This window comes from Ipomoea triloba, chromosome 11, assembly GCF_003576645.1.
Source record: "Ipomoea triloba cultivar NCNSP0323 chromosome 11, ASM357664v1".
NCBI lineage: Eukaryota > Viridiplantae > Streptophyta > Magnoliopsida > Solanales > Convolvulaceae > Ipomoea > Ipomoea triloba.
This window is the reverse complement of record NC_044926.1, coordinates 6316793-6340928: the sequence shown is the minus strand read 5'-3', so window position 1 is coordinate 6340928 and position 24136 is coordinate 6316793. Positions and strand designations below refer to the sequence as shown.

General features: G+C 44.5%; 2 protein-coding genes and 1 pseudogene across 2 annotated transcripts; 1 reads left to right on the top strand and 2 right to left on the bottom strand.

The window, feature by feature from the left end:
• Positions 1–9567: 9567 nt before the first annotated feature.
• Positions 9568–11790, bottom strand: LOC115995830. The gene is made up of 2 exons (XM_031234981.1): positions 10204–11790; positions 9568–10092 (listed from the first exon to the last, which is right to left on the bottom strand). The coding sequence occupies exons 1-2, from the start codon at positions 11788–11790 to the stop codon at positions 9568–9570; spliced, it is 2112 nt and encodes a 703-aa protein (XP_031090841.1).
• A 2024-nt stretch (positions 11791–13814) lies between these two features.
• Positions 13815–15860, bottom strand: LOC115995829 (annotated as a pseudogene).
• A 224-nt stretch (positions 15861–16084) lies between these two features.
• On the top strand, positions 16085–16998 carry LOC115995828. The gene is made up of 2 exons (XM_031234980.1): positions 16085–16228; positions 16345–16998. The coding sequence occupies exons 1-2, from the start codon at positions 16085–16087 to the stop codon at positions 16996–16998; spliced, it is 798 nt and encodes a 265-aa protein (XP_031090840.1).
• Positions 16999–24136: the final 7138 nt, after the last annotated feature.

The window sequence follows — 24136 nt, the reverse complement described above, 5'->3', positions numbered from 1 at the left end:
TTTCAACACCGCAGAAGAATCAGATGTTACTACTGTCACAGATTGGGACACATCAAGGCACACTGCTACAAAAGACAAAATGATCTCCATAACAGAATCTGGGCAAAGCAAGAACAAAAACCAGGCCAAAGAGTCTGGGTCAGAAAAAATCAAACACCAGTCACAGCCTATACTTCAAAAATCAGCAAAGAAACAAGTGTTTGGTACTTCGACAGTGGATGTTCAAGACACATGACCGGAAACCCAAACAATCTAGAGGACATCCATTACAAAAGTGAAGGACATGTAACCTTTGGAGATGGAGAAAGGGGGCAAATCATTGCTAGCGGAACACTAAATGTCCATGGTCTCCCCAGATTATCAAGAGTCTTCCTGGTACAAGGCTTAAAAGCAAACCTTATCAGTATAAGTCAGCTGTGTGAAGATGAACTAAGGGTAGAATTCTCAAAAGAAAATTGCAAAGTGTACAACCAAGGACATGAATGCGTCATGATGGGAAAAAGGTCCTCGGATAAATGCTACACATGGGATAGCCATTTAACCTGCAACCAAGTCACTATCAATCAAACACTTCTGTGGCATCAACGTATGGGGCATATAAATTTTCATGATATGAAAAAGGGACTAAAAAGGGGAGCATACCGAGGTGTTCCAAAACTGGACATTGATGAAAATAGAAAATGTGATGCATGTCTTGAAAACAAAATGACAAGAAGTAGCCACAAAAGAACACCAGGAATTCACACTTCAAGAATAATGGAACTTCTCCATATGGACCTCTTTGGACCCACTCAAACAGAAAGCATAGGAGGAAAACGGTATGTTCATGTAACCGTTGATGATNTTGATGATTTCTCACGATATACATGGGTAAACTTCCTCAAAGACAAATCAGAAACATTCAACGCCTTCAAAATCCTCATCAACAAAATACAAAATGAAAAGGATCAAAAGGTGGGAAAAATCATCCGGTTAAGAAGTGATCATTGAAGAGAATTTGAAAACTCACAGTTCAAAACATATTGTGACGAGAATGGAATCCATCACGAATTCTCGGCTCCCAAAACACCGCAACAAAATGGAGTAGTTGAGCGGAAAAATCGGACCATACAAGAAATGGCAAGGGTCCTACTAAATCACAAAAGAATATCACCAAAGTTTTGGGCAGAGGCTGTAAACACCGCATGTTACTTGATAAATCGAGTATACATACGGAAAGAAACAAACATGACACCCTACCAAATTTGGAAAGGTAGGACACCAAATCTAAAACACACACATGTATTTGGTAGCAACTGCTACATACTAAGAGACAGAGAATCCTTAGGAAAATTCGACATCAAAGGTGACCAAGGAATCTTCCTAGGATACTCATCAAACAGTCGGGCCTTTCGTGTGTTTAATCTCAGGACAAACAGTGTGATGGAATCCATAAATGTAACCATCAGCGATGAATATTCAGAAGAAAACACTGATAATGATGATTACTCAGAAATTGTTGAAACAATAGTTCCACCATCAATGAATACCCCTACAGAAAAAACAGAAACAGAGACCAAATCAGAAGATGAGGATGAAGAAACTAAAAAACAGCCTCTCATACCAAAATCAAAAACTCAGAAAAATCACCCCCTCGAAAATATCATTGGAAATCTAGAAGATGGAATAAGGACTAGAGGGAAAAAGAGAGACTACCTCAAGATGTCTGAAGGAGATCTTTGCTATACATCAAAAATCGAACCAAAGAACACCAATGAAGCATTGTTAGATGAATTTTGGATAGAGGCCATGCAGGAGGAATTACAACAGTTTGAAAGAAATGGGGTATGGGAATTAGTCACCAAACCACAAGATGTCAACATCATCGGAACAAAATGGGTCTATAAAAACAAAACAGATGAACAAGGAAACATAGTAAGGAACAAAGCCAGACTAGTAGCCCAAGGCTACACACAAGTCGAAGGAACAGACTTTGAAGAAACTTTTGCACCAGTAGCTAGAATTGAGTCCATACGGCTTCTAATAGCCGTAGCATGCATCCTAAAAATAAAACTGTATCAAATGGATGTAAAAACCGCATTTCTAAATGGGTACCTAAAAGAAGAAGTCTATGTAGCCCAACCAAAAGGTTTTGAAGATCCATATCATCCTGAACATGTCTACAAGCTCAAGAAGGCACTATATGGTTTGAAACAAGCTCCACGAGCTTGGTATGAGCGATTAACCCAGTTCTTGCTGAATAAAGGTTACCAAAGAGGGAGTGTAGACAAGACACTATTTGTAAAAACTCATAAGAAAGATATCATGATTGCACAAATCTACGTTGACGATATAGTTTTTGGATCAACACAAAGCTGCTACAAGAACCAATTCATTACAGATATGGAAAGAGAATTTGAGATGAGTATGGTTGGTGAACTAAGCTACTTTATGGGGTTACAGGTTAAGCAATTAGAAAATGGAATCTTTGTCTCACAAAGCAAATATGCAAGAAATCTTGTCAAAAGATTCGGATTGAATGAAAGCAAAGTTGTTAGAACACCTGTTCCAACAACAGAGAGGATCTCTAAAGATCCAAAAGGGAAGAATGTGGAACAGACTCTGTATCGAAGCATGATAGGGGGCCTACTCTATTTAACAGCAAGCAGACCAGATTTAAGTTTTGGGGTAGGGATATGTGCCAGATATCAAGCCAATCCCATGGAAACACATCTAAAAGCTGTAAAAAGAGTCATCAAATATGTAAAAGGGACCATTGATCTAGGTATATGGTATTCTTTTGACACAAACCAACACCTATCTGCATACTGCGATGCAGACTGGGCGGGAAATATGGATGATAGAAAAAGCACATCAGGAGGATGCTTCCTACTAGGAACAAATTTGGTGTCTTGGTTAAGCAAAAAACAGAGCTCAATATCCCTATCAACAGCAGAGGCTGAATATATCGCTGCCGGAAGTTGCTGTACACAACTATTGTGGATGAAACAAATGTTAGAAGATTATGGGATCCACCAATCAACAATGACCATATACTGTGATAACAAAAGTGCAATAGACATCTCCAAAAATCCTGTTCAGCATTCACGAACCAAACACATTGACATCAGACACCACTTCATAAGGGAACTAGTTGAAGATGAAATCGTATCTCTCACACATATCAGTACTGACAAACAATTAGCAGATATCTTTACGAAAGCACTAGATGGAAACAGATTCTCAAAGTTGAGATCTGAAATTGGCTTATGCCAAATATAGTTCAAAAAAAAATAGAAAAGAAAAGAAAAGAAAAGAGCTGGAATAGTGAGAAAAAAGAAGGAGAAACTGAAGAAATATCTGACTATGTAGGTCCAAGAACACATGGGAAAACAGTCAAGAAGAAAATCAAGGAGAAGAAAGGCAAGAAGAAGAAAAGACTCCAGAAGGAAATTTTTGAGCAAAAAAGGGGGAGAAACAAATTCAATTCTGACTCTTTTTGTTGATCTACTGAAGAACTATCATGTATACTACTAATGATGAAACTTCTCTAAGCAGCCAAATGATTCAAATCATTAACAAATGATGAAATCTGATGCTGATGAATCTACTCACTAATTGGTACTACTATAATCATTTCCTCTGTCTCTCAAAAACTACCATACTGACATGAAGTCACAAAGACTCAAACAGAGGATTCAGGACCAAAAGAGGAAATACAGGAGAATCAACTAAGGGGGAGAAATCAAGGTTTTTGCCAAAAATTTGACAAAGGGGGAGAGTGTTGAATCAAAAGGTTGATCACAATTGTTTGGCAAAAAGAAATCCAATTCAAGTCAGGAAAAGGAGTACACCAAGATTAGAAATCAAATCCCAAACAAACTAGGAATAACACCAATACTGTTTTGGTTCTGATTAGTTGGCTATTTAAAGGACCTCTCACCATTACACCATTCACGAATTCCCTAGCTAATATTGTGAGGCATAAGAGAGTTTGAGAGGATTCTAAATTCCCCTAGAAAGTAGTACATGTGTTTAGGTTACAATAGATTAGATAGGAGAAGATCAATCTATTGTGTAATTTCTGGTCCCAAAACTATGTACTTTGAATATTAAGCTTTTAGTGGATTTAGGCAAATTCTCAAGACTGAGAAGTGCCTCGCAGAATAGGGTTTTTCCCAAACTGCGTTATCAAGTCTCTTGTGTTACAACTATTGTTTTAACATCTCTGTGTGCTGCGCATTACATTTTTCACCCTCCGTGTGCCTTGGCCGATTCAGGAGCCTTACGAAAGCGGGCCAGGGCGGAGCCTGCTGGAGAGGAGCCATCTCGCTCGTTACCGCAACCCTTGACTCTCACTGTTACCGATGGACGGATTCTTCGATGTGCGAGACGCGTTTCAATTATAACCCCTTGGAATGGGGGGAGAAAGTTATTTTTCCTTGTGATCAGGAGTATATGCAGACTATTAGCGAGGAGGCTCTCGACCGACGGACGATTGTCCACCTTTATCGGGTATGTTTTCAGCGCATTTAGTCCTTATTCCACTCTGTTTTTTTCTTTTTTTATTTTTATCTTTATTTATTTATTTATTTATTTATTTATTTTATTTTTTTACTTATTTCTTGGGTTGTTTAGGCGATCGCTGCTGTTTCGGCCAACCGTAAGTGCTCTCGGGAGCGATCTCAGGAGCTGGAGGAGCTCGATGCTCGTTTTAAGGATCTCACTGTGCGGTATCAAGACCAGGTGGAGGCTTCTCATTGCAGCCTGACTACTCAGGCGGAGCTTCGGCGGGTTTGTCGGGAGGCCGAGGAGGGACGTTGCGTGGCTGAGGAGTCTCTTTTTTCTACGGTTTCGGATTATCAAAACTCCGATATGTTTCGCCAGGATGCTTTGGCGTCCATTCGTGGGGCCTCTGATGACTTTGCCTTGATTGGCAAGGATTGGTTGGCTTCTCCGGATGGTGCTCAGTATGCGGCCGAGATGTCATTGGAGGATTATTATGAGGGGTCTCGGCATATGCAGCAAGAGATCTATGCTACCTTGCAGTCTTCCAATCCTCCGTTCATGCCGACTGATCTGGGGCTTCCGCCTCCTCTTTATTCTTGGGCTGATCGTCATCCAAATGAGGGCCCTGGCGCTCCGGTCCTAGGCTCAAGTGTTGCCTCAGGGGCGCATCCTTCGGGCTTTGCTTTTCCATCTGATTCGGGTGGACGACGCGAGATTCCTTTTGATTCTGCGTACCTCAACTCTGCTGCCAATCTCTAGGTTTTAGCTGATCTTTCGAATGCCGAGGTTTCTCTTTGTCCTTTGGACAATGTAGATGGTGCCGGTCCTTAGGATGTACGCGGGGACGTCAGCAGCTAGGCTCCTGGTGTTTAGTTGGTCTTTTTTATGTCTTGCTTAGCGACTGTTATGGTATCGATGTCTTTCTTTTGTAGTACTGATGGACTTTTATGTATTCCTACTCGTTCTGGTTTATGAAAACTACGATGTTGGTTTTAAGAGTTTATTTGTTCATGAAAACTTATTCATTGTTTACTCCTTGCTTTAAGAGTTTTATGTCATGGTGGGTATATGTCTTCCACTCGGTGGTGGGTATATGTCTTCCACTCGGTGGTGGGTATATGTCTTCCATTGCCTAGTGAGTATGCGTTTCTTCCACACGGTGGTGGGAATACGAGTCTGCCACTGGCTAATGGGTATATATTTTCCACTCGGTGGTGGGTATATGTCTTCCATTGCCTAGTGAGTATGCGTTTCTTCCACACGGTGGTGGGAATACGAGTCTGCCACTGGCTAATGGGTATATGATTTCCACTCGGTGGTGGGTATATGTCTTCCACTCGGTGGTGGGTATATGTATTCCACTCAGTGGTGGGTATATGTCTTCCATTGCCTAGTGAGTATGTGTTTCTTCCACTCGGTGGTGGGAATACAAGTCTGCCACTGGCTAATGGGTATATATTTTCCACTCGGTGGTGGGTATATGTCTTCCATTGCCTAGTGAGTATGCGTTTCTTCCACGCGGTGGTGGTCCATTGCCTAGTGAGTATGCGTTTCTTCCACGCGGTGGTGGGAATACGAGTCTGCCACTGGCTAATGGGTATATATTTTCCACTAATACGAGTCTGCCACTGGCTAATGGGTATATATTTTCCACTCGGTGGTGGGTATATGTCTTCCATTGCCTAGTGAGTATGCGTTTGTGGTGGGTATATGTCTTCCATTGCCTAGTGAGTATGCGTTTCTTCCAGGTATATGTCTTCCATTGCCTAGTGAGTATGCGTTTCTTCCATGCGGTGGTGGGAATACGAGTCTGCCACTGGCTAATGGGTATATATTTTCCACTCGGTGGTGGGTATATGTCTTCCATTGCCTAGTGAGTATGCGTTTCTTCCACGCGGTGGTGGGAATACGAGTCTGCCACTGGCTAATGGGTATATATTTTCCACTTGGTGGTGGGTATATGTCTTCCATTGCCTAGTGAGTATGTGTTTCTTCCACGCGGTGGTGGGAATACGAGTCTGCCACTGGCTAATGGGTATATATTTGCCACTCAGTGGTGGGTATATGTCTTCCATTGCCTAGTGAGTATGCGTTTCTTCCACGCGGTGGTGGGAATACGAGTCTGCCACTGGCTAATGGGTATATGTTTTCCACTCGGTGGTGGATGAGCCCGATGGTCTAACAATGATACTTGACGCAGCTGGTATTTTGTCTTGAGACGAACGAAGTTTGTTAGTATATATTCCGAGTGTAGCTAAAGTCATAAAGTACATCATATTTTCCGGTTTGACTGGCTTTCTTATTGGTAGAATTTCTTGAGCCGGCCCAAGTTCTATATGCGATCTATTGCCTTGCCTTCCATTGTTTCCAATTTGTAGGTGCCGGGTCTTACAATTGCTGCAATCCTGTATGGACCTTCCCAGTTTTTGGCAACCTTTCCTCCTTGGTTTGGCTGTGATGCTTGCCTATCCCTGAGTACCAAGTCGCCTAAGTCAAAGTACTTAGGCTTTACTCGAGGGTCATAGTACCTTTTTACTGCCCGTTGGTATTCCGCCATTCGGCACTGGGCCACATCTCTTCGTTCTTCGAGGAAGTTCTTTTCCAGCTGCATCATCTGCTCGTTCGCTTGATCTTCGTAATGCAATGTCCTGTCCGTGGGGCTCAGGACTTCTATAGGGACTTTAGCCTCGAAACTGTATGTGAGGCTGAACGGGGTTTCTCCTGTTGCTCGACGGGGAGTAGTTCGGTAGGCCCAAAGGATGTAGTCTAGCTGGTCGACCCATGCACCTCCTTCCTCTTCTATTCGCTTCTTTAATCCATCCATGATGGTTCTGTTGGCATTTTCTACCTGCCCATTTGCTTGGGGATATGCCACCGATACTTTAGTGTGCTGAATGCCATAATTCTTGCAAAATTCTGAGAAATCCTTGCTATCGAATTGACGCCCGTTATCTGTAACGAGGTGTTCAGGGATGCCAAAACGGCAAATTATCTTTTTCCATAGAAATCGGCGACATTGGTATTCTATGATTGTTACCAGTGGCTCAACCTCCATCCACTTAGTGAAATAGTCTATGGCGACTATGCAGTACTTGTGGCGTCCTGGGGCTTGTGGTAGTGGTCCCAAAAGGTCTACTCCCCATTTAGCGAATGGTATCGCCGTGGTGACGGGGGTGTAGAAGGTTGCTGGCCTACCTTGCTTTTCTGCAAACTTCTGATAGGTTTGGCAATTCAGGACCTTTTGAATGCAATCGTGGACCATGTTGGGCTAGTAATAGCCTTGGATCAGTAATTTCCTGGCTAAGGTATTGGCTCCTTGGTGGGCAGCGCATATGCCTTTGTGGGCCTCTTCTATTACTTGTTCGGCTTCGCTGGGTTGTAAGCATTTCAGTAGCGGGCCACCGAAAGACTTTTTATACAATTGGCTACCTTCCAGCCGGTAAGCTGAAGCTCTTCGTTTGATTTTGGCCGCCTGCGTGGGTCTAGCGGAAGTTCTCCTTTGGTGATGTAGTTTGTTAATTCCTCCATCCATTTGGGTAAGGGAGGCACGCCTGTTGAGGTGATGGAGGCTACTAGGAGGGATTCCGTACTAGATGCGTAGATGATCCCCTTTCTGCAAACCTGTGACAAGTGCCTTGGGACTCCTCCCAGGGATATTTTGGACATTAAATCTGCTTCTATATTCTTTGTTCGGGGCACGTGTTGTATTTCATGCGCCTTTAATTTTTCCAATAAGCCTTCTGTAACAGCTTTGTACATCTTTAAATTTTCCCCTCTAGTTTCAAATGTGCCTTTGATTTGCCCTACCACTAGCCGCGAGTCTGTCTTGATGCGCAGGTTGCGCGCTCCTAGCGCGACTGCCAGTCTTATGCCCCCGATTACTGCCTCATACTCCGCCTCGTTGTTGGACACCTTGAATTGGTATTCCAGGGAGTAATACACCTTGAACCCTTCTGGCGTGGTTAACATTATTCCCCCTCCGCAGTGCTTGGCGCTAGCTGCCCCGTCTGCATTTAGTTCCCACCACTCATCTGGGGCGTCGTTATTTGTTTTTCTTCTCCGGTCCTGCGCCGTGCATTCTACTATGAAGTCTGCTAGTGCTTGTGCCTTGATGGAAGGTCGGGGCCTGTACTCGATTCCGTATTGTGTTAATTCTATGGCCCATTTCATCATTCGCCTCGAGGACATCGGGTTTCTCAGTATCCCCGCGAGCGGTTGGTCGGTGAGTACTTCTATTGGGTGGGCTTGGAAGTATGGGACCAACTTCCGCGTAGTGGTAACTAGGGCGTATGCCATCTTTTCTAATGGCGTGTATCGAGTTTTTGCTCCTCTCAGGAGCTTGCTCACGTAGTAGACCGGGTGTTGAGTTCCCTCTTCTCGTACTAGGATAGAGCTCAGGGCTCACTCGCTGACTGCCATGTAAAGGTATAGGGTTTCTCCCTCTTGAGGTTTGGCCAGCAAAGGGGGGGATAGCAAATATGTCTTTAATTCTTCAAAGGAGTTTTGGCATTCTTGAGTCCATTCGAATCCTTCTCTTCTTTTAATTACTTCGAAGAAAGGTAAGGATCGCTCCGCTGATCTAGACAAGAATCGGCTTAAGGCTGCTAAGCGTCCCGTTAGCTTTTGTATCTCCAGCACACTGGTGGGTGGTTGCATGTCTAGAATGGCCCTTACCTTCTCGGGGTTGGGCTCTATTCCCCTTTGAGTTACCATGTAACCCAAGAATTTACCTCCTCGGACCCCGAAGGCGCATTTCTTGGGATTTAATCGGAGGTTGTATTTCTTCATGAGTTCGAAGCAGGCTCTTAAATCCATTGCGTGCTCGGTCTCTTCCTTGCTTTTTACCAATAAATCATCCACGTAAGCTTCCATGGTTTTCCCGAGTAGGCTATGAAACACCTTAGCTACCATTCGAGTGAACGTGGCCCTTGCATTTTTTAAGCGGAACGGCATCACTTTGTAGCAGTAAGCCCCGTCTAGGATGAGGAAGGCCGTTTTCTCTTCATCCTTATCATCCATAAATATCTGATGGTAGTCTCTGAAAGCGTCTATGAAACTAAGTAGCGCACATCCAGCCGTTTAATCTACTAACTGGTCTATCCTGGGTAAGGGAAAGAGGTCTTTGGGGCATGCCTTGTTGAGGTCGGTGTAATCCACACACATCCTCCATGCAGGTGGTTTTGGCACCAATACGACATTTTCCAACCAAGCCGGGTATACCACCTCCTTGAGGTGTCCAATTTCTAATAGGGTTGCTACTTCTTTTTTCACAAACTCCCTCTGATTTGCTGCCAGGTGCCTTTTTCGTTGTACTATTGGCCGGACGGCTGGGTCTACTGATAGGCAGTGGGTAATAACTGAGCGATCTATCCCGGGCATATCTTCCGGCCCCCATGTGAACAAGATCCTATACTCTTGTAATGTCCGTAAGATATCAGATCTGGTTTCTTCCGTTAACCCCTTTCCTATCCGGACCCTTTGATCGGGCTTCGAGCTTTCTAAGGCTACTTCTTCTAATTTCGCGGTGGGTTCTGGCCTGTCCCTGGCTTCTTCCTTTGTGGTTCTTTCTGTGATGGTTTGCACTTGTAGATCTCGGCTTCCTATCTGGCGACATGTGAGGAGGTAACAGGATCATGCTGCTTGGCGATCACATCTAGCGATCCCCACTCCTTCTAGGGTTCGGAATTTCAGACATAAGTGCTCGAGCGATACTACGGCTCCTAGGTCCTCCAAACCTGGTCTTCCCAATATCACGTTGTGTGTTGATTTCAAGTCCACCACCACAAATTCCATGTTCATAGCTCGCACCCTAGAGTACTCTCCGATCTCTATAGGCAGGGTGATGCATCCTTCCGGCTCTATGCTATCTCCTGTGAATCCCGCAAGAGGTGTTCTCACTTGGTGCAGGTTCTCCTTGGTTAGTCCTAGCTTGGTGAAGGTTCCGAGATACATGACATTGACGATGCTGCCCGTATCTACGAATACCCATCGAACTGTGGCCCCGTTGACGTCCATTGCAATCAGGATGGTGTCCCTGTGCGGGGTTGGCCCCTCAGGTAAGTCGTCGTCTGAGAAGATAATGGGGTCTCTCCGGCCCTTTTTGGGCGGTGCTTTATGATGTACTGCCCCTATGTATAATTGTCTGGCCCAGCGTTTCCTTTCCCGAGCGCTGTCCCCATCGATTGGTCCCCCGCAAATCATGTGGATTACGAGTTTGTGGTGTTTCCTGCTACGATCATCTTGCTCCTCTTGGGGCTCCCATGCCATCCTAGGAGTCTCGGGTTGCGCTTCGGCTTCCCGTCCCCCGGGCCTTCTCTCCTGCCTGGGTCTCTCCGTTTGTCTTTGCCACTGGTTCGGCCCTCGAGGCTGTCGGCCTCCTTGGGGCGGTCGTCCCATGTTTCGTTTGAGGGCTATTCTCTTTTCTATCAATCCCTCTAGTTCTTTCTGCAAGGTTGTGCACTCCTCCGTGCTATGGGTTGGGGATTCGTGGAATCTGCAGTACTTCCCCTGTCTTGCCAGTATGTGGTTGACTATTGTCGCGGGGTTTTGTGGTGGGGGATCCTCCCTTACCCGAGGCGGGTGTATCTCATGTACAGCCCTTGCCCCCAGGGTAGGGATAACCCGGGGTCTGTGGGCTACCGGCAGGTGGCTAGGATTGATCCTATCCCTTCGTTTCGACAATCGATCCACTGGACGCGTTCTCGTTTCCTCCAACGGGCGTTTCTCTCGCTGCCTCTGTTTTTGTCGTAAGGCCTCCTCTGTTTCGGCGTATCTGTTTGCTCTTTGTATGGCCTGAGCGTATGTCTCTGGGATATCAGTTCGGAGACTTGCAAACAGATCGCCAGCTTTTAAGGTCTCCATAAATAATGTTATGGCTGTCCGATCATCCAGACCTTCCACTGTTTGTATTTCTTTCTTCCACCTTCCGAGGAATTCCTTTAGGGTCTCCGTCTCCCCTTGTTGTACGGCGGTTAAGGCTGTGAAGTGCCTTTTAGTCTTTATGTTCCCCGCAAAGTATGTCAGGAATTGCTCGCCCAGGGTTTCGAAACAATCAATACTCCGAGGTGGTAGTGATAAAAACCATCGCTGTGCTGCCCCCTTCAGTGTCGAAAAGAATACCCTACAGTACATTGGGTCTTCTGCTCCTAATATCATCATTTTTGCTTGGAAGTCAATCAGGTGGTCACTGGGATCCTCTGTTCCATCGTATATGGGCATTACCGGGCATTGAAAGTTTTTAGGGGCGCAATATTCCTGTATCTCTAAAGTGAACGGATTGGCGGATAGGAGGGAACGTGCCATCGGCTAATCCCTTCCTCCCTCCATCTTTTTCCGGAGGTCTTTTAGTTCCCTGGCGAGGTTACTTATTTCTACATCTCGATGCTCCCGATCCTGACTCGAGGTTGGATCATAGTTTTCGCCTACGCCTTCTCGTCCGGCGGGGGCCTCTTTCTTCCTGGCTCATCTTCCGGTGGTTTTTCCCCGATCGTCCGACCTGATTTCAGGAATGCGCACAGTTGCACCGCGACCTCCATTATGTTGGGGGGGAATTCGTCCGGCTGGGTCTGAGGGACTTCGTCGCCCAGAGAATGCCCCCCCCCCCCGGACCGATTCTCTCCCCTTTGTGAGGGTCCTCTTGGTTGGGTAGCTCGTGTGTGGTGGGATTTTCCTGCGAATTTCCTGCTGGCAGGCCTGGTTCCTTCTCCTGTTGTGTAGTCACCATGTTTCTCGAGTTCGGAGGAAAGTACAGAGCTTTTCAGTATCAGATTTTCTCAAGTTCAGAGGAAAGTACGAAGTTTTTCCGTATCGATCCCCACAGACGGCGCCAATGTTGGTTTTATGACTTTTGGGTAGTCAAAGGCAATCCAACACTACCTGTTATGATAGCGAGAATATAGGAAATATGTAGGAAAATATAGCAAGAGAATATAGGTATTGTATTGCTCAGAATTGCTTGTCCTCTCTCCATGTGTGGATGGTCTATTTATATATATTTTGGGCCTAGAGCCCTACAAGGAATAGGAGTCCTGGATCGCCCCATATTGGGAGTCCCTGTTACATTCTAACTAATAGGCCCTAATCTTGCTAATATCACAGTGTTAAGTTTAATCCTTATCGAACTCTTCTGTCGCTTTGAGTTGATGGTCCTTCTTGGGCTTTCTTGATCCAGTTGCTTTCTTGGGCCGGTCCATGTAGTCCAGGCCTAGTGTATTATCCATCATCCAGTCCCCCACTTTCTTGGGACTTTGTGGATACGAAGTCTGTAGAAAGTATACTTGCTTTCTTGGGCTGGTCCATATAGCCCATGCCTAGTGTATTATCCATCAATGCTCAAAGATGAATTTCTAAGTTTGAGTAATTTCTGTTGTTTATTTTATTTGAGGGCAAGTGTTAAATTTTTTGTTTTTGTTTTTCTTGAATTTTCTTATTCATTATTAACAAGCAAAACAAAAGTAGTGTGTGAGTATTGGTATACAGGGTTAAGGCTGTGTTCTCTTCAAATAAGTTTTTTTTACACTAATATGAAGTTTAGCAGGTTGGACAGTGCTTATGCTTTTTTAACTATATTTTTGCAGAGATTTTTAGATAATTACTCTGCAAGATGGATAAAAGATATATGGTATTGCTTTACAGTCAGAAATGTAAATATATTTAAGGGTATAGTAGGCATCTAATTTTGTAATGGTACTAAAGGACTTTTGTTCTGCTATAAAGTTAGTAATACAAGTATGCTTTTATCCCTACAATTATATGGAGTAAAAATAAATAAAATTCATGAAAAATCTAAATAGATATCTAGCAGAATTTTTATTTCACCATTACTTAACATACATAAATTGAATTTTAGGACATGTTCTTACAATTCTTTACATTATATAACGTAGAAAACAATATATTAGTGTTAATTTATAAAATTAATTAAATTAGAAGTATAATTGAATTTTACTAGAGCATCAGAAAATACATTTCATCATCTCTCACTAACTTGAAATAAAAAAAAGTTAGTATAGATATTATATAAACCTATGAAAAGGCCAAAGAGAAACACACAACTGCATTTTCATGCTTTGGGAAATATGTATGCATACCTGTGATTCATACTGATATCTATTTCTTTAGCAAATGCCTGAATTACAGGGTAACAACCTTGAGTTAATACCCAAAATGGTCCTCCGACTATAGCGTAATACTTGATTTAGTCCCGAAATATTTTTCGTACCCAATTTAATCCTCTGTCTTTTGAAACGGTACCCAATGTCGTCCACCGTTAAAAATTGAGCGTTTCCACCGTTATTATCAAGGGCAAAGTTGTCATTTAAAATTATTTAGCCAATTCCTTCGTTGTTGGAGTCGAGGGCGGACGTCTCTATGAAGAATAACCCTTCCTCTTCCGCAAGGAGCTTGCCCTCTTCCACGCTCACGCCTCGAATGCTCTCCAAATCGCACTTGTTTCCAACCAGCATCCTTGCCACCGTAGTATCACAATGAGCTGCACCATCATTCTGCCAATCGTTAATAAACTCCCTAACACCATACAACAACGCACAAACACGCAGAAGGAAAGGTTGAAACTTTAGACTGCACAAAGACGGAATAACAAACACCCGAAGCTATTTTGAACTGTTAAAAGGTAATAAACCGAGCAACTTCTATTAAGAACTGAAACAAAATAGAAATCAAAGTCTTCCTCATTTTTCAGACAACTTATTCATCACAAAAAGCTAGCTTATTCGTATAGGTTTAACCCCACTGGATTGCTGTAGCCAATCTGGGATGCATCAACTACCCTGTTTAGCACTACCATTAAAAAGCCAATGCAGAGAGAGATGAAAATGCTCACCAAATTATAGCTACTATAGATGTTGAGATAAACGAGAACAAAAATCGAAAACAATGATAGAAAGTAAAGAAAATTGATGCGATTCAGCAATGAGCCTATGTCCAACACCTATCATCATATGATATGAGACATACACAACAATAGAATTGAGATATAGCTGGCAAAATCTTTCACAAATATGGCTACCATCCACAACTGCCATATTTGAGAATCAAAACTGCAAGCTGTAGAATCCAGAAACAGGTATAATCATCAGTGAATTATGGATTCTAACTCCAACACATCCACAGCTGCCATGTTTTCAGATCAATATACAAAATGCCCTCAATTCAACTGCCAAGTTCTCACTCACAAAATTAAAAAAAAAAAAAAAAAAACATGTTCTTGTTATGAATTCAACCATACCTGAACAGCTAATCAGACAATTACACATCTAAGAATTTCTCAACCAAGATGAGTTAATTAAATCTATAATGGTAAAGAACAGAGAATCAAATGAAGACTAGCTGAAGAATTGTTCATACTAAGGTTAATCAAATACAGCCCAATTTAGGTCAAGTAGGAAAGAAGAATTCAAGATCAAGTAAAGCTAGTAGCTTTAAGTATTCCCAAACTACCCAGATCCAAAATTAAAGCACAGAGAAACGAATTCAAAGTAGAAAGATGGAAACGAGGGATTTGGATGGGCATACTGTTGAGATCTTCGAGCCAGCATTTGATGTTCTCAAAAGTTATCCTCCGGGTGATGTCGTAGACAATGAGGGCGCTGACGGCGCCTCTGTAGTACGCCGATGTGACGGACTGGAAGCGTTCTTGGCCGGCGGTGTCCCACACCTACGCTTTCACCTCTTTCCCGTCGACTTCCACTACCTGCGTCTGGAACTCCACTCCAATGGTGGCTTTGGAGTTGTGGTCGAACTGGTCACGACAGAGACCAGACCAGAGGAAGATACTAGAAGAAGAAACGGGTTTGACCAAGTAAAATGACAAGTTTGCCCTCAAAATAACGGATCATTGACGGCAATTGTAACGGTGGACGACATTGGGTGTGATTTCAAAAGACAGAGGATTAAATTGGGTACGAAAAATACTTTGGGACTAAATCAAGTATTACGCTATAGTCGGAGGACCATTTTGGGTATTAACTCTATACTTATGTTTGCATGAGTTTTAAATTGCTTATACATTTTTTTCGCATGCTATACTACAGCTTGTTGTCAAGAAACACAATGACGCTGTATCTCTATTTTTTTAGTTTTTTATTATAATTAATACGAGATACAGCGTCGGTTTTTTGTAAAAACCCCACAAAAAACTGGCGTTGTATCTCTACTTTTTAAAAAAAAAAAAACAACATAAGGCGTCGTTTTTTAAAAAAACTGACGCCGTAGCTCTATTTTTTAAAATAAAAACAACATACGACGTCGGTTTTTTTGAAAAAACCAACGTCGTATGTCCAAAATAACCAACATTAAAAGGTATTTTTGTAGTAGTGACTCAAAATACAAGCATACTCTTTCATCAAATCCATTCTTATTTTCTCCTTCATTCCCCCTTTTCTTGAGCAAGTAGAAAGAATCTTGGGTCTTCTTTATGAATTAAAATGAAGTAAGAAGTGACAAAAGTTTGATTAATTATTTTCTCTCTAGCGTTAGTCTAGGGTTCTTTCTTCTCCTAGGGTTCTGCTAGGGTTTTCTTTCTTCTTTCATATTTTCCTCCGGTAATTACCGGTTTTCCGTTCGTATTTTGTTTACGATGGCAGTGGAGGCTTCGTCTGAAGGTGTCGCAGGGCTAACCGCCCGGTGGGCTGACTGGGCTTTGGAGGAAGAGGAAGCGGCGTTTGAGCCGGTAGGAGTCGACGATGCTGTAGCAGTCACGGCTGAGACGAAGGGAGTGCAGGTTTCGGAGATACAGACCGGTTTGTTCTCTTTGTGTTTTACCATGAGTCGGACTTGCTGCATGTTCTTCAAGAAGGGCCATGGTCCTTTGAAAACGCTTCGTTGGTCTGTAGGCAGGTCTGTGATGGCGTTCTACCGGCGGACGTGGTCCTGGACTCATTGGATATATGGGTGCAGTTACACGAGCTGCTCATGGGTTATACATCAGATACTGTTTTGGAACAGCTCGGCAATCAAATTGGAACCTTTATCAAGTGTGATAATCGGTTTGCGGGAGCGCCTTGGAAGACATTCTACCGTATTCGGGTGGCGGTTCCGGTTGATAAACCGTTGCGGAGACGCATGAGGTTGATGAAGAGAGACAAGACTACCTGTTGGATTTCTTTCAAGTATGAGAGGCTGCATAACTTTTGCTTCTTCTGCGGTTTATTGGGACATTCTCACAAATTTTGTCTCAAGGCTAGGGAGGCGGCAATGCCGATTGAGCTTTATCATTATGATGCATCTCTGCGTGTTGGGGGTGCGAGGAGTCCACGACCGATTGGGGAGAGATGGCTTGTACCGGCAGAGGGACCTAGCCCGTCGCTGGCTGTACCGGAAGTTGTTGCGGCAGACGTTAGTGCGACTTGGGTTCCTGAGGCCGAACCTGTTGTGGTGGCAGTGTCGAAGAGAAGAAGGGAAGGGTCGAATGGTGGTACAAGGAGATTGGGAAGGGATGTGACCATGTTGGATGTCTCAAAAACCTTGCAGGTGGCGGGCACTGGTTCCTAGACCCGCCAGTCATCATGAGTACCATAAGTTGGAACTGTCGTGGCTTGGGCAATCCACGAACAGTTCGCGAAGTTGTGGACCTAGTGTCCCGTAAGAAGCCCGATTTTGTCTTTCTCATGGAAACTAAGGTGAGGAGGGCACATGCAGAGCGTTTACGTTTGAAGCTTGATTTCGAAGGTTTGTTTTATGTCGACGGTATGGGGCTGAGTGGTGGTCTAGCCTTGTTGTGGAGAAAGAATAATACGGCGAGGTTATTGAGCTTTTCAAGGAATCATGTTGATGTGGAGGTTACTATTTCTGGTTATGCACCGTGGCGAATGACTGGTTTTTATGGTTTCCCGGAGCGCAGTAGGAGGGCTGATTCGTGGGGTCTGTTACGGTCCCTAGCTCCTAGGTCCTCCCTCACTTGGGTGGTCCTTGGGGATTTTAATGATTTGCTCTTTCAGCATGAGAAGTGCGGTGGAAATCCACACCCTGATGGCCTGCTTCGAGGTTTTGGGGAGGCTGTTGACGATTGTAAGTTGATGCAACTACCCATGCAGGGTTACCGTTTTACTTGGGAAAGGGGAAAAGGATCTCCAGATTGGATGGAGGAGAGGCTGGATAAAGTGCTCGCAGGAGATGACTGGTGCAGCTCTCTCCTAGATGCATCTGTCACGAATCTTTAAACCCGTTCATCAGATCACTCTGCTCTCTTTCTGAGCATTAAAGATACTCACGGAAGACGCAGGGGGTCGCGACGGAGTTTTAAGTTTGAGATGGCATGGCTACTGGAGGAGGGGTGTAGGAGACAAGTTGAGGATGTCTGGCAGGAGGCTCGGGGAGGTGGACTACTTAATTGCCTTCATCGTTGTGGTGACAGACTCCAACGATGGGGTGGGGACTGTTTCCATCGTTTTGGTGAGAAGTTGGCCATGTTGCGTCGTGAGTAGTTTCATTTGAGAAACCGTAGGGACTCTACAGCACTCGCAGAGTTCCGTCGGTTAGAGACGGAGATTTGTCGACTAGAGGCCCAGGAGGATGCCTTCTGGAAATAGAGAGCTAAGCAGCACTGGCTGAAGGGAGCTGATGCCAATACCAAATTCTTTCACAGGTATGCTTCTGCTCGTAAAAAGAAGAATTCTTTATTTCGATTAAAAAATGAGTCTGGTGAATGGGTGGAGGATGATGATTTGAAATCTGTGGTGATGCGCTATTTTGATGCTATATTTACTTCTGCTAATTCCACCCCTTTGGAGCACATTGCGGCTTCTATATCCCCCCGTGTTACCCAGAGTCAGAATGATACTCTTCTCAGGCCTTTTGAGGCGGATGAGGTAAAGGCTGCTCTTTTTTCAATGTTCCCTGACAAAGCCCCAGGCCCTGATGGAATGAATCCGGGGTTTTTTCAGCATTTTTGGGATTTAGTTGGAGGGGATGTTTCATCTTTTGCTATTAATTGCCTGGATAGTTGTGCTTTCCCGGAGGGTCTCAATGATACTAATATCGTGTTGATTCCCAAAAAGAGTAATCCAGAGGAAGTGTCTAATCTTCGCCCCATTGCCCTGTGTAATGTGGTTTATAAGATCATGGCAAAGATGATTGCCAACAGGATGAAGCCCATGCTGGGTAATATCATCTCTGAATCTTAGAGCGCTTTTATTTCAGACAGACTCATTACAGATAATATCCTAATTGCTGCGGAGGTTGGCCATTTTCTGAACAGGAAACAGAATGGGGCTGTAGGGTGGGGTGCTCTCAAGCTTGACATGGCAAAAGCCTATGACCGGATGGAGTGGCCGTTTCTCCGAATGATGCTCCTAGCTCTGGACTTTGCGGAGGCCTGGGTGAATTTGATTATGCTCTGTGTTACGACGGTCTCTTATAATTTTTTGATTAATGGAGATCATGCAGGTCATGTGATTCCAACCTGAGGAATCAGACAGGGAGATCCTTTATCTCCATATTTGTTTATTATCTGTGCAGAAGGGTTGTCTTTGTTGTACACACCGGATGGCGAGTACGCTGCAGCCTTCAGCAGCCGAACTCATGGGTGTTTTTCTCCATTAATGGCGGAGGCGGTGGCGTGCAAAGAGGTTCTATCATGGCTAAGAGACCGGGAGGTTGACCGAGTGGATCTTTATACTGACTGTGCCAATCTTCACACGCTCATGGTGTCCACGCACCAAGATTTTTTTTCATATATTGCTTTTTCAATTGACGCCTCACGGGCTATTATGTCGTCTTTTAATCAATGTTCGTTACATTTGGTCCCTAGGTCTGCTAACCTGGGGGCACATTCTCTTGCTTCTCAAGCCTATTCTCAGGCTGCTTTTCTGTTTTGGGATTATGTCCCACCTGACTCTGTTTCTGGTTTGATTTAATATACCTCATTAGTTGTTTTCAAAAGAAAAATGAAGTAAGAATGATGAGGATTTGGAATATTGGTAAATGTTCAACTGAATTACAAACAGTGCAAGACACATAATAAATAACATAAACTAGAGTCCTAATAGAATACAAATAATATATTCCTAACACTCCCCCTCAAGCGCAAGATGAGTTAGCAACGACATTAAGCTTGTCCCGAAGAGAAGCAAAACGCATACTCGAGAGAGGCTTGGTGAAGATGTCTGCAATCTGGTCCTTCGTTGATATAAAATGCACCTGTAGCTCTTTCTTGGACACTTTATCCCGAACGAAATGGTAATCAATTTCGACGTGCTTAGTGCGTGCATGAAACACGGGATTGGCACATAAGTAAGTAGCACATATGTTGTCACACCACAACCGAGAATTGACCAATCTCGCGAAGTAGAGACACCAACCAGGTAACCTCCGTAGAGACATCAGCAAGAGTTTTGTACTCGGCTTCAGTAGAAGAGCGAGCAACAGTCCGCTGCTTCCGGCATGACCACAAGACTATATTACCACCAAGAAAGACAGCAAAGCCACTAGTAGACATTCGGTCCTCCAGACTACCAGCCCAATCCGAATCCGAGAACGCATGCAAATCAATAGAAACAGACTGAGTAACCCGAAGCCCAAAGTGTAGCGTGCCTTTAATATACCTCAAAACACGCTTTAACATACCCCAGTGCACCGTAGTCGGGGCATGCATATGCTGGCAGAGCTTGTTCACCGCAAAAGAAAGATCCGGGCGAGTCACTGTGAGGTATTGGAGAGCACCTGCGAGGTTGCGGTACTGCGTCGGGTCAGCATAAGGAACAGAAGAGTCATCAGATTCTCGAACTAAAGAGACAGGAGTTGACACAGACTTACAGTCAACCATACCGGAACGCTTAAGAATATCTGTCATATAGCGCTGCTGAGAGAGAAGCATGCCATCAGAAATGGGAATCGTCTGAATACCAAGAAAGAATGACAGAGCCCCCATATCACGAACCTTGAACTCCAACGCCATCTTTGCAACAAGACCCGAGACACGTCCCGAGTCAGTCCCCATAGCCAGAATATCATCAACGTAGACCAGCAGATATAACTGCACAGAACCGGAGGAGTAAACAAACAGTGAGACATCTGTCTTAGAGGGAACAAACCCAACAGAAACCAGAAAATCATGCAAACGAGTGAACCATGCCCGAGGCGCCTGTTTCAGCCCATATAAGGAGCGTTGAAGCAAACAGACATGATCCGGCTGAGACTTGTCCTCGTAGCCTGGAGGTTGCCGCATATACACCGTCTCTGCCAAAGCACCATTCAAGAAGGCGTTATGAATGTCCAGCTGCCGAATAGTCCAACCCCGAGACACAACTAAGGACAGAAGAAGCCGAACTGTAGTCGGCTTGACCACTGGGCTGAAGGTTTCAAAGAAATCAGTGCCAGCCACCTGATTGAACCCCTTCGCCACAAGACGAGCCTTATAACGCTCAATGGAGCCATCCGCCTTCCGCTTAGCCCGAAACACCCACTTGCAACCCACGACATTCATACCAGGAGCAAATGGGACTAGCCGCCACGTGTGATTATGCAGAAGCGCATTAAACTCAAGATCCATCGCCTCTCGCCACTCGGGTACCTGAACCGCCTGAGAGAAGCAGGTGGGCTCAGGTAAATCAACCGCCGAGGTCAAAGCAACATGCTGAGTTGGCCCCATGCTGCGTAATGCCATAGAATGAGACCGAGGAGGGGGAGGGACCCGCGATCGAATGCGACCAGTACGAGGCCGAACAGTAGCCACACCTACCGGCCCAGCATCCGAAGACTCACAAGCCGGGGGAGGACCCTCTGCAACAATATCAGGAGGAGGGTCGGGAACAACCGGAGCCACCCCCCAAGGAACAGCGACTGGTAAAGGAGCCTGCAAAGAGTCAGAAGCAGCAAAAGGAAAAATAGTCTCATCGAATCGCACATGGCGACAGATAAAAACCTTGTTAGTGCTGAGATCTAAACAACGATAGCCACGAAACGAGTCAGGATACCCGAGAAACACACACGGAGTAGAGCGAAACTGAAGCTTATTACGATTGTAAGGCCGTAAAAGTGGAAAACAGAGACAGCCAAAAAACACGTAAGAAGGAATAAGAGGGAGGAGAACGGTGTAAACAAAAATGTGGGGAGTCATTGTCTAACACACGAGTAGGCATACGATTAATAAGATAAACAGCCGTCTCAAAAGCAAAGTCCCAAAAACGAGGAGGAACCGAAGCCTGGGCCATTAATGCCAAGCCTGTCTCAACAACATGTCGGTGCCTACGCTCGACGCGACCATTCTGCTCATGAGTATACGCGAAAGATTGCCTATGACGAATGCCAAGAGCAGATAAAGTCGTGTGAAACTTCTTATACTCTCCCCCTAAATCAGATTGCAGAGACACAATTTTACGTGAAAACGAGCGCTCAACTAGTGACCGAAACTTGTCAAAGATAGAATACAAATCCGTTTTTGCACGCATAGGATAAAGTCAAGTAAAACGCGTGTAATCATCCACAAATAAGACAAAATTATCGGTATATATTAATTCCAATACATGAGAACTAGATTGACCAACACGAGGTAAAGGAAAGCGAGAAGACTTGCCTAACTGACAAGCTGAACAAATACCAGAAAAATCACTAGACCTAACCGAACTAACAGAACAGGAAGGTAAAATTTGACGCAAAACACGCAAGTGCGGATGACCGAGCCGCTTGTGCCAAATGTCAGGAGACGCACGCGCAGCCACGAAAGCGGTAGGACCACGACTAGTGACAGGCCAAGAATATATACCATCCGAAGTACCCCCTCTAAAAATGATTTCCTTGGTTGACAGATCCTTCACAAGAAAATAAGTCGGGTGAAACTCAAAGAACACAGCATTATCACGAGATAAACGTTGAGCAGATAATAACGAGGAAGACAACCCCGGAACATGCAACACATTAGACAATTTAAGCGACCTAGAGATAGTGGCTAACGAAGCAGAACCAACATTAACAATAGGCATACCTGTGTCATCGCCGACCTGGAGAACATCCGAGCCATCATAACCAGCAGTAGAAGATAAGGCCGAAACAGACAGGGAGATCCTTTATCTCCATATTTGTTTATTATCTGTGCAGAAGGGTTGTCTTTGTTGTTACAGCAGGCTGAGCTACGGGGTTCCTTTCATGGTTGTAGGGTGGCTAGGGGAGCACCACCAGTGTCTCATTTATTTTTCGCAGATGACAGCCTCTTGTTCTTTAAAGCTTATATATTCATGAGGCAGGAGCTGTGAAACAATGCCTGAGCGAGTATGAGGCTATGTCTGGACAGGCTGTTAGTTATGCCAAATCTAGTGTATGTTTCAGTAGGAACACTTCCCCGGCTGACAGGGAGGAGGTGGTGGCTGTTCTAGGGGTATCTCAGGCAGCTAACTTTGGAAGGTATTTGGGCTTGCCATCGTTTGTTGGAAGAAATAAGAGGGCAGTATTTTCATATATTGAGGACAAAATTAAACAAAGAATTGGTTCGTGGAATAAGAGGTTGATCTCTCGGGCTGGGAAGGAAGTGCTGTTGAAAAGCGTGGCACAATCTATGCCAACATTTTCAATGAGTGTTTTTCTGCTCCCACAATTTGTATGTCAGTCTATTGAGAGAGTGATGAACCGCTATTGGTGGGGCTCAGGGGGTGTTAGGATTATACATTGGATGGCCTGGGACCGGTTGTGTGTTCCTAAAAAATATGGGGGACTAGGTTTCAAGGACCTAAGAGGTTTTAATTTGGCAATGTTAGGAAAACAAGATTGGCGCTTCCTAACTAATCCCCAATCTTTGGTTGCAAGAATATATAAGGCCAGGTATTACCCCAAGACCACCTTTGTAGATGCAACCATAGGAGGATGTCCCAGCTTTTGTTGGCGCAGCATTATGGCAGCCCATGAACTGATCTGTTCTGGAATCAGACGGAGGATTGGGAATGGAAATACAACTTTGATTTGGGGTCATCCCTGGCTCCTTGACGACCCAAGCCCAATGATTATGTCAGACATGCCACCATTATTAAACGATTCTTTGGTTTCTGGTCTTATGGACCCAGCTACTAATACATGGGATCAGTCCATCCTACAGGAAATTTTTCAGCCCCATGACGTGGAACGTATTTTGAGCATCCCAATTAGCACCGGGTATGAGGACTCTTGGTATTGGCACGACAATCCGCGGGGTTGTTATACTGTGAAGGATGGCTATAGGCGCATTTGTGGTGAATTTCAGGATAATCCGGGTACTTTTGATAGGTGGTTATCTGTTTCGAAGCTTAAATCACCTCCCAAATGGAAAGCCTTCCTATGGAGAGCCCTCACAAATGTGCTACCAACAACTACGAATTTATTGATCAAAAGAGTAGATGTCCAACCAACATGTCCAATGTGTGGATTGACCAATGAGAATGTCATGCACTCTTTAGTTTTGTGTGAATTCTCTAGTTTGGTTTGGCATGAAGCTGCTGTTGCTTTACCTACTTTGCATGGAAATTATTTCTCTGTGTGGTTCACTACTCTTTTGTCTATGCTTACTGTTGAAAATCTCCTCATTGCAGTGGCCGTAATTTATTATATTTGGGATGCGCGCAACTCGGCAGTGTGGAGCCACTGCTTGCCGCGACCTCCCTCCGTATGTCGCCGAGCGTCCGCAGCAGTTCACGCCTGGAGGCAGATTCACGGCATCCAGCAGTTGCAG